The sequence below is a fragment of the Myotis yumanensis genome, unplaced genomic scaffold, assembly GCF_028538775.1.
Source record: "Myotis yumanensis isolate MYYU_CA2020_CCGP unplaced genomic scaffold, mMyoYum1.0.hap1 SCAF_7, whole genome shotgun sequence".
Taxonomy (NCBI): Eukaryota; Metazoa; Chordata; class Mammalia; order Chiroptera; family Vespertilionidae; genus Myotis; species Myotis yumanensis.
In genome coordinates this window covers 89,188,442-89,203,311 of record NW_027223758.1, presented here as the reverse complement: position 1 = coordinate 89,203,311, position 14,870 = coordinate 89,188,442, and the positions used below count along the sequence as shown (strand labels likewise).

The window sequence follows — 14,870 nt, the reverse complement described above, 5'->3', positions numbered from 1 at the left end:
TGAGAGGGGACATCCGAGTGATATGCTAGAATTCCAATGTCCCCTGAGAGGGGACAGCGGAGTGCAAAGGGTTAAACTTCCATCCGGCTCAGCAGCCCCTTGGAAGAGCACATTTCCCTTCCCTTCCGAAGTAGCACAGAACACAAGAAGGCCCGGTTAAATTTGAATTTCAGATCAATGAATGGGGGAGGGGAGTGTTGTTTGCTCTTATTTATTCATTTTGTGAGAGAGAAAGACAAACACATTGATTTGTTGTCCCACTTATACATTCATTGGTTGATTCTCTTTTTAATACATGTTTATATTGATTTCACAGAGGAAGGGAAAGGGAGAGAGATATAGAAACATCAATGATGAGAGAGAACTGTGGATCTGCTGCCTCCTGCACGCCCCCTACTGGGGATCAAGCCTGCAACGCGGGACCCTTCCATCCGCCAGATGACACTCTATCCACTGAGCCAAACCAGTCAGGGCCATTGGTTGATTCTTGCATGTGCCCCAACCAAAGATCAAACCCGAAACCTTGGCATCTTGGGACAACACTCTAACCAACTAAACTACCCGGCCAGGGCCAATGGTTTTTGAGTTGTAAGCATGTCTCTTAGTGAAGAATCATCTATTATGTGAAATTCAGATGGGACTGGGCACTCCATTTCTATTTGCCAAGTCTGCCAACTCTTCCTACAGAACTGCCGTGGGCTTTCGGTCCGGAAGGTATTGGGAAGCCTGCTGGGTTGGCTGAAGGAAGCTTGCGCCCCTGTCCCAGAGAGATGAAATCATGACGTTCGGCCAATGTTGAGAGGCTGTTTGCGTGGCTTAGTGTAGTTTACCAGGGAAAGATCAAAGGTTCTGCCTGTGCTATAATGTCACATCAATAAGTATTTTACCACATGGCTGAGACACCCTAAAGCATGAAGACTGGGTCCTACTGCTGTGACCCCAGGGCTCCCACCCCAGGCAGCACACGGGAGCGAGTTCTGGTTGATTTCTCGAACCTACAGACACATTTCAATCATCACCACATCCAAATGTGTACAAGAAAATGCTGCTTATCAAGTATCACTCAGAAGTGAGGGTTCAGATAACAACTACCAGATCTTTAAATCTTACTTCTTTAAACATACCAAATTCCTTGGTTTCACTATTTTAGTAGCTCCAATCCTGTCTCGTTACTGATTTTTCTTTGGTCTACCTTTTTATTAAAGAGGGATGTTAAAATCTCCCACTTCCCTTTTAATTCCCTCTGCTCCCTATACTTTGAAACTTGTTACACCTGTTTATTAGCTACAAGCACATTTAGGGCCCCAAATAAAATGGACCCTGTTATCATTATGCAATGTCTAGCTCTGGTTATATTCTTTGTATTGAAATCTACTTTGCTTAAACATTAACATCGCCACACCAGCTTGCTTCTAGTACTTAGTGTTTGCACAGTGTATCTTTGATCCTTTTACCCTCAGCCTGTCTATGCCTTTACCGTGTTTCTTGTCCATTTTAACAATGTCTGACATTTAATGGAAGGTTTCAGTCTGCATAAAGCAGTGACTCGTGTGGGTGAGTTGAAGCCTGCTCTCTCGGTGTTTGTTTCCTCTTGGTCCCGTCGGTTCCTCATTTCTCTGCTTCTTTCCTGCCTTCCTTTGGGTGTGGTGTGTGCTAGGGTTCCCCAGTGGCTCCCCTACTGACCTTTAAACTATACCTCTTTGTGTTTATTCTTTTGACCGGTTGCCCTGGTTATGGAAACACAATCAAAAACAAAATCTCCTGCCCACTTAGAAAAACTACACAAAGGTAGATGAGAAAGAAAACAATGCTATCATTGAATAAACGTCAAGCCAGAATGATACCTGCATCACAGGCAACCCATAAAGAAATCGCACAGACAAAAACCTCACCTTTCCCTATAGCCAGGCAGATAACCATCCAGTACCTCCATGCTCACGAGGTCAGGAAGAACTTGTCCTCAAGCAAGACATGCCAACACCCTAGCGCGCCTTAATCCGCCTGGTGACAGGTGGCCGCTGTGTTTGCTGACTGCCCCTCCTCATCTGTCGCCAGACTGAGAGCCCAGGACCCCCCTCCTAGGCAACATTCAAATGAATACTATATTCACGCAATACTACAGGGGGGATGGAGCACAGAAGCACAGTATCTAACCCTATGCACGCCCCAAATCCATAGCCTCAGGAGCACTGGGTAAATGAGTGTCATGTGCTCTCTGGCCACTAGATGGCATTATGCATGCAGCAAAAGATAGCAAGTCCCCCAGTATCTAAACTAGAAGAGAGAATTAAGCAATTTAAAGTAGTTCATATGCAAGAGAAACTCACGAAGGCCAATACTTTTGCTCACTGCTTCTCCCAGATAAGTGTACTGCGCTGCAGGACTGTCTGGGAAATGCGCCCCCTTACGGAAGTCTACTAAACCTGTAGGCTCCTCTGGGGGTAACACACAAGCGTCCTTCTGCAGCCCGTCCTGAGCCTTTCCTATACACGGTGCTGTGCTTTGGAGGAAATGATCCCGGCCGATGGGCTTACAAAGAACGCACACAGCCTGGCGTGGGCTGATTTTAAGAATAGATGTTGGCTTTTTCTGCCAACGTGGGGCCTAGGTTGCCGTGGGAGTGGTCGTGATAAACACTTGAATCTAAAACCAACACAGCCTGTAACACACAAGCCATCAAACACAGAAAATACCAAGGCTGACTGGGAGATGGGTTCCCATGTGAGGTGGGGGCTGGGGAGACCCGAGCAGTGTTAGAGGGGAGGGCGTTCCATGAACATGAATAAGTCAACATGGATCAGCTGACAGAGACCTCACACAGGTGGGGGTACCACTATTTGGGAAATGACGCACTGGACGCAGCATAGGGTGTGGGTGAAGAGGTGGGTACAGGCCACAGGCTAAGACTGTGGGAGCAGAATCTAGTCCAGTGATGGCGAACCTATGACACGCGTGTCAGAGGTGACATGCGAACTCATTTTTTTTGGTTGATTTTTCTTTGTTAAATGGCATTTAAATATATAAAATAAGTATCAAGCCCTAACCAGTTTGGCTCAGTGGATAGAGCATCAACCTGCAGACTGAAAGGTCTCAGGTTTGATTCTGGTCAAGGGCATGTACCTGGGTTGCGGGCACCTCCCAGTAGGAGGTGTGCAGGAGGCAGCTGATCAATGTTTCTCTGTCATCGATGTTTCTAACTCTCTATCTCTCTCCCTTCCTCTCTGTAAAAAATCAATAAAATAAATATTTAAAATAAGTATCAAAAATATAAGTCTTTGTTTTACTATGGTTGCAAATATCAAAAAATTGCTATATGTGACACGGCACCAGAGTTAAGTTAGGGTTTTTCAAAATGCTGACACGCCGAGCTCAAAAGGTTCGCCATCACTGGTCTAGTCAGTGGAGCCCACTGACCCAGCAGGACCCCTGAGGACCAGGTTTTCAGAAGGAGCCCTCCCGCCGCCCCCCCCGGCTGCAGTGGGGGGTGGGCAGCAGGTGGGAAATTCTGAAGGAGGGGAGAGGGGAAACATTGAAGATAACTCCAACCCCTGTGCATGTTAACTATTAACCTCTCCTTCTTTCCTCTGCTTTCAGTTGATTTTGTAACGCACCGGTGCCTCTTTCCTGCCCGTAAAGTAAATGTTAAATGTTATGTCAACAAGGACACGGGACCACCAGGGGAGCAGCAACAGCGCGGCACACGCTTCCCTAAGCAACGCTGGAAGACAGCACTGGACAAAAGACCCTTTTCCCTACTTGTGAAGTTATTTGTCTAAAAAGTGTTACTACGTTAAGCAACCAAAATAACATTGAGTTATTTACTCTGAATCCCTTACATTTAAAAATAATAAAGGTACTTGAAATTAGACTCTTTCCGAAAATGACTGGCATATGTTTGTTGCCATGACAGTCTGACTTCACTTTAGTCTCCCTGACGAAACTGTGAGCTTTCTGACCCAAGAGCATTAGCTGCATTCGTCCTGGAAGCTCAGTACATTAAACAACGCTCTGTAGGTGGCCAGTGCTCAGCCATTTTTTGCTGTTGAATTGCCCTTAAATCAAGCAGTGCTATTGAAATTAATTGAATGGCATATCTTGTGTCACTGGACTTTTCCCCCCACATTCTATTGGGAAACTTCATAGAGCAAATTTAAACAAATGTTTAGTGAACAACCCTATTCCTACCGCCTACATTCCACCCCTATCATCTTATGTCAGTCTTGAAGAGAGGGAAATCAAGGTGCATTCCCCTTTGGAATAATAATACTCAGAACCAACAGGGAGACATGACATAGGATCATGGTGGTGATGACGACAGCATGTGATGCATCCTGGGTACTTTCTATGGGCAGGCCCTCTGCTAACTAAACATTTCTCATCCTGTTGTCTGTCTTTATCCTCACAACCATCCTGGAAATATACCCGATGATTTTCTCCCGGGCTGTGGGTGAGGAAGCTGCGGGCTACAGCGGTTATGCGATAGGTACAGATGGGTGACTGGCTCGTGCTTTCTATATCACCACACATTCCGCCCTCGCTGGAGAAACGAGGACGAAAGAAGAGAAGAACCAAGAGTGAGGGCACCTCAGGACGGCCAGAAGCCATCGACTGCCTCTCCCCGTGTTTGGGTTGTTAGGACAGACAGGGACTCTTTTAAAACCATCCAAGAGCCAAAGACAGAGAAGAGGATTACCCCGACCCCCGCCTCACACGCCCTAAGCTATTTTCCATCACTACTAGCAAAGCACAGGACAGAAATTTCCACTCACCTATGATCTATGATGGGCTAATCTTCTTTAGCTGTCACCTAGCAACCGGCAACAAACAGAGGTTGGCAAAGCCTGGCTGATTAGCATTCTTCTTTAGTCAAAAGATCAGTTATTACAAGGCACAGCCAACACCGCAAGGCTTACAGGGTCTTACAGGTCAGCAAAGCTGTTGTTGGTTTGTGTGTGTTTTTTCCTTCGGTGCAAAACAAGTTTTCTTTGCTCGCTGGGTTTGTAACACTCAGATGGTCTTTGAAAGAGACCAGATTGTGGACAGTAAGGTAGGTCCCCAGCTGGCCTAGTGTCTGAACCCCGGGGAGTGGGGAGCTCAAGCCCATGACTCAGCCTCCACAGCCTCCCAGCTTTCCTTGTACCCACAGTGAGACTAGCCATCAACTGTGACATGCTGTGAGGTCTCAGTCTCACCTGAGGCTCACGCTCACAGTGGGGGAAAGAGAGATGATTTGCCATAAGGAAAACACATTCACCCACAAAGAGAACTGAAACACCCTGGGAGGTCAGCTACCCACTCCCAGTCAGAGGTACTTCCCCCAGCAGTGAACATCGGGAAGGGGGCCACTGTGGTTCTTCTACCCACTCCTGTTCACAGCTTCTTTATCAGGAAGTCCTCCCTTAAGTCTCACTGGAATCCTTCATGCTGCTGTTTCAAGTTAATCCCTTCTTGTACTCTTCATAATGGAGCCGTCTATCTTTCTTAAGACTTTTCTTAGTCTTTTATTTGCTTGACATGCATGGTGAAGTCAGTGGGCCTTTCTCTTTAGATCCCTCGTCAGAAAGACTTCTACTGGGCCTGCCACCAGGCGACAGCCTAGACAGAGAATGTGATTTCTACCCGGTCCCTGCCTGCACGGAGCTTATGGTTCCAGAGGGTGAATATTTAAAGAAAAAATGGCAGAAGGGTGTGTTGTGTGGTGCTCAGGCGTTCTGCTTTTGAAACTTTATATTTTTAAGATTGTCCATTTAAAACCACTGTTTTTTCATTTCAAAGTTTCAGCTACATTTTTGTCACTAAAATTCAACTATTTCTCAATTTTCACTGGAAGAAGGAGTTGGGAGGGGGGGAGTCGATAACAGAATGGACATACCATCTAGTAGCAAAACGAGATAGAAAGGAACACCAAAGTGTATCTTGTAGTCTTGTACCTACATGAAGTGGAAATAAATAATGCATTTCCTGGATTCAAGGTACCGTAAGTTGTAAGATGCATCATTGGTTTCATAAGAGAAGAAAAACGCCAGAAGTGGGAATGAGTACAGCAAATATCTTCATGCTCTGGATGCTAGAAATCCAAGGCAAAGTCATAACCTCCATCAACTAGATTTCACTAGCTCCTTCCTCACAGCTGACAGCTGATGATGAGCGGTGAGCAACTAACCATGGATTTCACTGCACCACGTTCCTGTGATGTTTCCCCTTGTCCTGCAGAAACGGTGTCATCGTCCTCATTCAACACTGGGGGAAGCGAGGCTCAAAGAAAAGATCTAACTCTGACCGTAGACTCAGGATGTAAACTCAGGAGGTCGACTCACAAAGTCCCCGATGGCTCTGCAGGTCCCTGCAGGTCCCCCGCACGCCAGGCCTCTCTGCTGCCCTCGCGAGCCCCTCCCAGCACCTAACCGGCAGGATTTCTCTGATATTAGGCTTTCCCTGCACCCCACCCCAGAGAGGTCCCCGGCCAGCAGCTTCTGGACTGGTCCAGCTCAGGAACCTGTATCTCAGACCCCGCCTTGCCAGGGTATGTCTTCATTCCCACTCCATCTGCCCTTCAACCTTCTGGAGACTTCTGGAAACCTCTCCACCCTGCGTGTGGACTCCCCAGAAACACGCAGGAGCCCCCTAAATGGTTTGGAAGGAGCACCTGGGTCGTCCCACAGCCGTGGCGTGGATGTCAGGAGGTGAGGCCAGCGGCAGTGGCCACCTCACCCATGGAGGTGGATGCCGGGGGCTTCGGCCTTCAGCGGCACGTGCCAGCACATGGACCCCAAGGATGAGAACGGGCCACCCCTCCAGGGAGAGCAGCACAGAGCGTCGGGAGCATGGGGGTGCCCGGCAGAGACCAGCAGGCCTCGGGGACCCCCCACCAGGGCCATGGCACCTCTCCTAGGAGCCCAGGGACATTGCCCCAGGAAAAAAATCAAGAAGGAGAGAGTGCAAAGCAGTTTAACCCAGAAATTACCGATTTAAACCATGAGACAGAGTTTCCTTCCTTTGGCAAGTTTCGGTCTACCCCACCCCTCCTGTCACTGGCGGAAACGGGAGCTCCAAACACGGAGAGAGAAAATACACGAAGGCCAACTGTCCGTGCATCTGAGCAGCAGCGTGTCTCAGTGAGACTGCGCTCCCCAAAGGAGCCGCGTGCGATCATGGGATCAGCTTTAGTGTCACAGCCCTGACACGGGTGTGGGAGGAGCTCGGAACCAGCCCGGGCTGCACGGGCTGCCATCTCTCTGGCACCAAAGAGGAACCGAAGCTCCTCCACTCACCCCGAGGCTGGTATGGGAGGATTTGAACTCAGATCTACCTGACCCACAGCCATGTTCTTTCCTCTGCTTCATGCTGCCCTCACCCACCTGTGAGAGACCCCCAACTGCCTTCCCCTGGGGACGGGGCGGTGAGGGGGATTCAGGGGGGAAGGAGGCCTGGAAACACGGGGAGCAACTTGACAATATGCTGTGACTGCAGAGATGTCCTCGCCAAATAGCACAGAACACACCTGCTAATGAACGGGAGCACCCAGAGGAGTCACACCCAACACCCAACACGGTTCGCAGCCAGTGACGCGCCAGCAAGGCAGCAGCGCTGAACGCGCCTTCTGTGTCTTGTCGTCGTCGTTGTCGTCATCGTTGTTGTTGTTGAGAAGAGGAGCCTTTTCCAAGAGCCTCTGACCCCGAACGATTCCCTGCGACCCAGCAGCTCAGCCCCAGAGCTAAGAGGAAGCCGTTTCCCTGAGCCCTGCTGGAGGGAGGCAGGGCTCCTGCTGCGTAGGCCTCATTCCCTCCTGCTCCGGCTCTCCCCGCTGGGCCCCCTGCAGCCCCTGCAAGGCTGGAAATTGCAACCCTCCTGCATGCAAGTGCCAGCTGATCCTTCTTAAAGGGACTCATCTATTGTTGAAATCCCTGATAATCCCCCAACCTGGTTGGCACCATGTTTTTAATACTGCTTCCCCAGAAAGTCCAAACTCTTAATCAAAAGAACAAGCAAGTTGAGGGTTTAAATGTCAAAGCTCAGCCAAGACTCCAACCCAACATGGTCCCTGGGCCCCAAGGACGCCCCCTCCTCTTACTCCCCACTAGCTCCCAACTCCCACAACCATTTCTCTCCACAGCTGTGAGCCTGTGCACGCCCACCCCAGACTCAGCAGGAAGCCCCTCGGCTGGAGGAAGTGAGGACAAAGCACCAGCCTGTCCCGTGAGCCCAGTCCCAGCACAGGCTGCCCCAAAGGGTTGAATCCTCACCTCTGATTTGGTTCTGAAAGCTGCTCAGGGCAAAGCATCCCAGCGCAGGAACCGTAGGACACAGCCAGGAGGCAGCTCCAAGAAAGAGGGAGCCCAGTGGCGTGGCTCAGTGGTTAAGCGCTGACCTATGAACCAGGAGGTCACGGTTTGATTCCCGGTCAAGGGCACATGTCCAGGCTCCATCCCCAGCAGGGAGCATGCAGGCAGCAGCTGATCAATGATTCTCTCTCATCACTGATATTTCTATCTCCCTCTCCCTCTCCTTGCCTCTCTGAAATCAATAAATAAAAATAAATACAAATTTTTTTTAAAAGAAAGAGGGAGAGTGGGTTTCCAGAGCAAATGTGCCTGAGGGTCCTAAACATGGAGCAGCGAGCTGGGACGGCAGGCCCTGGGCAGGCCGCGGGGGCCCCGCTCCCAGGCCCCACCTCAGCCTGGTCGCCCAGCTAAGGCCCAGCACAGAGCGGCTGACTCAGCATGCCTTCGTGGAGGAGTGCCCTGCTCTATCTTCTCCTCACCTTCTGCTAAGCTCTTTATTACAGGCCTCTGGCTCCAAGTGTACAACCCTCACACATTCTCCCAGCAGAAGGGTTTAGTTGTTTGAGGATCAGTTTATGCTTTCCTATTTCCTCGCAGCTAAGACCTAGTAACGCCCTTCACCATAAGACCCATAAGACGTGCATTCACTCACTGATGAACCGCCTCCTGCCAGCATGCTGCCCAAGACATGGGCACTGGCAGGACCCTCAAGGGCGCCCCCTGCAGGACCACCAGCTGTGGCAGAGATGGCAAAGGGCCTGCATATCCTTGGCCCAGCCACTGAAAGTGATTGAAACTGATATCTCATCAATTACTGTGGGTTCATCAGATACTCATCCAGTTACTATTTTTCAAACACATACACACGCTTGATTTATGAAATAGAAAATCATTTCAAGGCATTGCTGACTTTTTATGAACGTTTTTGTCATATATATTTTTTCCTAAACAGGTAAATATTAGAAGTTCTGGACCAAGAAATATTTTTACATTTGAAAAAAGAATTTCTACATCATATTAGGAAAGGTTGCACCCATGAGCCACATACCAAATGCCGCCGTCTCCCCCCTCGGTCGGCAGCGGACTGTTCCCTGGAGGCCAGAGCCCAGAGTCTCCACGTATGAACTCAACCTGCCACAGACTGAGTTCCTTTGAATGACTATTTTTTGAACCAAAGTGAATTTCTGAATTCACAGACGCTCAAAGCCCAGGGCAGAGTTTACGTGCCACTGACGCAACTATCCCCTTGACCTGGTTACTGGGAGCGACAAGCACACGCAGCCAGAAATGTGAGTTTAGCCGTTTACAACCCTGTAGATTACAATAGGCAGCAAGGCCCAGACTCATCCTCCCTCTCCCAGTGCGGAGTATTCAAAGCCCCACTGTTACGTGGCCAGGAGGAGGGGCCACCACGCTCCATCATGTTTCCTGGCTTCATAGAAGCAACAGGGCCCCTCTCCCTCCTGACCTAATTCACTAACTGCCTCTATTCCCACACACTGTCTGGCCATTTGACACAGTGGGTCCCACTTAAATAGATGGATGTCACTTGAATGCCCTGATAATCACATTTCTACCTGTTTCATAATCCAAGAGGCAACTAATAAATATCCAAATTTTGACAGGACTCCCATATTTTATGACAATGTTTGCATTCAGGGCAAAAATGAAATGGGTCTTAAACTGATATTGTGATTCCTATCCTAAAAGCTGGGGTGTGGAAAGAGACAGCCATGGGTTTGCAATTTTATTTGTAGAGTACCCACAACAAACAGAGCCAAAGATTAAATTGCTTAAACAAAAAGGGAGGCCAACCTCCCCATCCATCTCCACTGACTAGACCAGTGATGGCGAACCTATGACACGCGTGTCAGAGGTGACACGCAAACTCATTTTTTGGGTTCATTTTTCTTTGTTAAATGGCATTTAAATATATAAAATAAATATCAAAAATATAAATCTTTGTTTTACTATGGTTGCAAATATCAAAAAATGTCTATATGTGACACGGCACCAGAGTTACGTTAGGGTTTTTCAAAATGCTGACACGCCGAGCTCCAAAGGTTCACCATCACTGGGCTAGACCAACAGGTTCGCCATCACTGGCCTAGACCAACACTGACGAGTTACGGATCCAATCACAGTGCTGTGCTTCTTATCCCTCATTGCACCCGATACTCCCTGACGGGCAGATGCTCTTCTTATTGCTGGTTAGCAGATAAGGACCGTAAGCCGCCCAGGTTGTGTAAGAAACCCAGGGGAAACAGCTAGTGTGCGGCGAAGTCAGACTCGAACTGCAACTTTCTGATTCCAACTCCATGCACTTCCCCCTATGCTACCTTGTCTCTCCGAAGAGACATTATTTCTTTGCTGAAGAGCCCTCACAGGTAGGTGCAGACAGATCTGGTTACGCCCCCAGTATAAGTGAGTGGGAGGTGCCTGGAAGGCTTAAAAAAGTGGGGGCACCAACAATTCAAACCCTTCACACAAAAGACCCAGCTTAAGTTTTTCATCAATATTCCCTCAACTGGCCCTGCTAACAGAGATTTCAAAAGGCCAATATGAGCAGACATGTCCCACTGACTCATATCTGTAACATTCTTTAAAAAATGTGTAGTGAGCCCAGACAGTGTTTGAGCAGTGACCTATGAACCAGGAGGTCACGGTTCAACTCGGGTCAGGGCACATGCCAAGGTTACGGGCTCGATCCCCAGTAGGGGGCGTACAGGAGGCAGCCAATCAAGGATTCTCTTTCATCATTGATGTTGATCTCTCTCTCTTCCTTTCCCTTCCTCTCTGAAATCAAGAAAAACGGGCAGAGACACCTATGGAGACCCAAGGACAGGTGCCAAGTGGATACCCTTGAGGTCTCTAGATGAAGCGGGGTCAGTGAGGAACTCCGGGGCGAGGGCCTGATGCAGCATGAAACAGCCTCACAGCACCCACAAGAACGGCGATGAGAAACTGCGCACGCTGAGGGCCGGCTGCAGCTGTGCTGTCAGGACAACTGCTCCCGAACCGAAATCTGCAACAACACCTCGTCTTCATGGGGACTTTGGAGCAGTTTCAGAACTGAGCAGTGGGAAGAAGGCCGAATGGGGTTACACATGACTCATCCAAAGCCAATCAATGACTCTCATCATTGATGTTTCTATCTCTCTCTCCCTCTCCCTCTCTGAAATCAATAAAAATATATTTTTAAAATGTTGTTTTGTTTCTAATGCAAACATTTCTCCCGACTGAAGAACTGTCGTGTTGGTCTGAGTGCCCACGGAGAGGACAGAAGCCGAGCCGTGTTCCGACGGAATGCCTTGTCTGCACAGGCACCAAGGGCGTGCTTTCCTTCCCTGGAAGAACCAGCACTCGTCAGCATGACCTGGTCGTGTAAACTCTTTAAATTGAGAATACAATAAGCAAGCTCCTCGGCTGAATTCATACGTAACTAAAACACACCAGCGCGAAGCCACCGCTTGGGCAATGCTTTTGCCTGTTGACATCTGGGCTGATCATTGTGTACCAATCTTGCTAAGCTGCTAATGTCTGCAAACAGTTCTTTCTATGCAGGTTCAGGAGAACCCACGGGTCACAGGTCACTGCTTAGCGTCTCTCCACACAGAGCTTTGGCGAGGAGGCTGGGAGGTTCTCCTCTGCCTCACAGACACCTGGTCAAATGGACTGTTTCTGAACAAGTTAGCGGGACCTACAGAGAGCCACGCGCCTCGCCTGGCCACCAGCAGGCCTCGCCTTTTCATGTGCCCAGGCAGCCCTGGAGCTCTGCCTTGTAAACTGACACCGTGGAAATTGAACTGTTGTCTCTGCAGGTGTTCCCAGAGCCATTGAATACCATGACTCCAATGTGTGATCAACTGACTCAAAAAGTTTCTCTTATAGAGAAAAGAGGTAAGGTCCAGGGAGGTTAAGTAAGTTGTCCAGCCAGAACTTGGCAGAGCTGCTAAAGAATCCAGACCCCTGGACTCGTTGGCCAGCCTCACTCCTGAGCATGCGTTGCATCTAAGACAATGGTTTTCAGATTTGACAGCACATCAGAATCCCCGGAGGCCTTGTTAAAACACGGGTTATCAGCCCACCACAAGAATTACAGATTTAGTATGTCTGGGTGGAGCCCTCGCATTTCCATTTCTATTAAGCTTCTAGGGGTGTTGAATCTCTTAGTCTGGGACCCATGCTGATCTAGGGTGTGTGATCAGGAAGAAGAAATTGTTCCTCTGGCACTAAAGACACAAAGATTCATCTAAAAATTCCAAATAAAACAGTTTGTTCCAGTTTCCAAATCTGTCCTGGGCCATGTGCGGCAGGCATGACTGTCCCCCAGAATGCATGTCATGGAAGCAATTAAATGTCCGGGGGGTGGGGGGGGGGGGGGGGGCGGGGGAGGCTTCCCTGCCCATGCTGCTGAATCCCAGGTAAAGAGTTTTGGATTTCAGTCTCAACTCAAAGATGAAGAAATAAATCCTCATGGGCCAGACAGAGGAAAACACCAGGGGGCAGATAGAAGGTAAGCCCAGGCCCGTGAGCAGCAGAACAAAGGTACTGGCAGGGGGTGAGCAAGGAGCATGGTCTGGTTTAGTCTGACACAGCAATGGAGAGCACAGGAAGATGGTGTCAGTCTGCTGAACTGTGATCAGAAACACCGAGAGTCGAGTGTAGAAGACGACACAAGAGTTGATTCACTGAGAAAAAGCAAAACTTCGCTGCAACAGGTGACTCGTCATTCGGTTATTGAATCATTCAGTCACTGTTTGTGGGGGCATCCTCTGTACCAGGCCCTGCACGAGGGGCGGGGGATGCACACAGTCAGCTGGCATTGCCTCTGCTCTCAAAGCGATACTGGCTCCAGGAAAGACAGGGTGAGTGCAAGCAACTCGGATGCCCAGCAGAGGTGCTGAAGACAGGGCACAAAGCACTTGGACTGAGAGGGTCACCTGCCTGGGAAGTCGCCTCTTGCTTTATCATCAGCTAAACGTTAGCTTGCCCAGAGCTCTGTCCTCAGCCTCACTCACGTCAGCTGGTGACCTCCAAATGCTGGATCCAGCCTGCGTGCCCGGGACCCAGAATCTCCGTCTCCAGCCTGATTTCCCCCAAGCGCCACCTCCCCACTCTCATCTCCAGCTGCCATGTCCCCACTCTCATTTCCAGCTGCCATCTGGACATGGGTGCATGGCTATTAGAGTCACTTGTGCTCATATTTCTAACTGTATAAGTGAATTATTTTATCTTGTAGCAGCCTCCCAGCCTGAAATACTCGACTCAATCTCGGTTCTCCTCTCTCACTCACTTTCCATTCCTAATGTCACCATCTGCCTCCAAAACTGTCTCACGTGGCCTATTCCCTCTGTGACCCCGGCCTTCCTCGCCACTTCGCTAGGTACCTGAAACGTCCTCCTCTCTGAAGTCTCACCCCTCCATTGGACGTTGTCTTTCACACCCTAAAGGGCCTCTGCGAAGCGTTGTTAGCTGTGTGAGGGAGAAGGGATGAGGAAGGGGTAAGGGCCAGGGCTGGCATGTCCCAGGATCTGTCCAGAGGTCAGCTAATGTTTGAAGAACCATAGCAATAAGTGAAGATGGCGTGGAACCAAGTCTTGGCCATCTCTGAATGTCAGGTAAAGGACATTTGGTTTTATTGGCCCGGCCATGGGGGAGAGAAAGCTTCTGAAGAGAGATGTGACGTAATCGGAGGTATGCATTAAGAAGATTAATTTGGCAGTAATTTATGGAAAAGGTTATATGGAAAATGGATTAACGAAAAGGAGACCAGCTAGGACACATTCCCAAAAGGCTGCATAATTAGCAGCAAAGGTTTGGATTCAGTTGGTAGCTGTGGAAACAGAAAATAAGAAGTGGGGGAAATGTTTTAGAAATAGAAATTATATTACTTGTTTTAAAGTAATAGAATTATCTTAATTGTGCCCTTAAAATTTCATTTAATTCTGGTGTAACCCTCATTATAGCTTGAATATTTTTATATCCATATTCATACCTTATTGACTCCTTGTTTCATTTTCTAATTATTCTTAGAGACTTAAGTTAAACATTTAACTTTCATTTATTTTGTGAACTATTTATTCCTAGCCCTCCTGCTTTCATCTTCCTGTTCAGAAGACAAGATATTATTTCTTCTGGGTTACCCCTGTATTTTTCATCTTCCTAGACTAATGTTTCTATTTGACCTTGATCTTAATTTATTTGTCTTCCCCTAAGATTATCTATTAGGTGCCCTTTATTGTGCTTTCACTGGCTTTCTCCCCACCTGTTTCCTTCCTCTGTGCCTGAAAGTTAATTCATGTCACCCTGGTTGACACCTGCCTCCCAACTTTAACTGCGATTCCACTTCCCCGGTTCCGATCACTGCTGAAGAGTAGTTGACTTGCCACTTCTTTTTCATATGCACCGCGGCGATGGCAGTCCCTCTGGCATCCACCTGCTTGCCACTGTCTGTTGCATCCCTCTCTCACTCCTAAACCAGCAGCACCACACCAGCTCAGGGCTACTGTTGACACTGTATGGTTGCTGAGGTCAGTGTCGCCAGGTGGAGCCAGCTGGCTCTCACCCTTGGAGGCTTACCTAAAT

General features: G+C 48.8%; 1 protein-coding gene across 1 annotated transcript in view; it reads left to right on the top strand.

The window, feature by feature from the left end:
• DSG2 (desmoglein 2) overlaps positions 1 to 3,846 on the top strand; it is a 43,760-nt gene extending 39,914 nt beyond the window's left edge. Inside the window, exon 16 of the mRNA XM_070421227.1 lies at positions 3,595 to 3,846. Within this exon, the coding sequence (XP_070277328.1) occupies positions 3,595 to 3,606 (12 nt within the window). The 3' untranslated portion in view covers positions 3,607 to 3,846. The remainder of the gene's footprint in view (positions 1 to 3,594) is intronic.
• Positions 3,847 to 14,870: the final 11,024 nt, after the last annotated feature.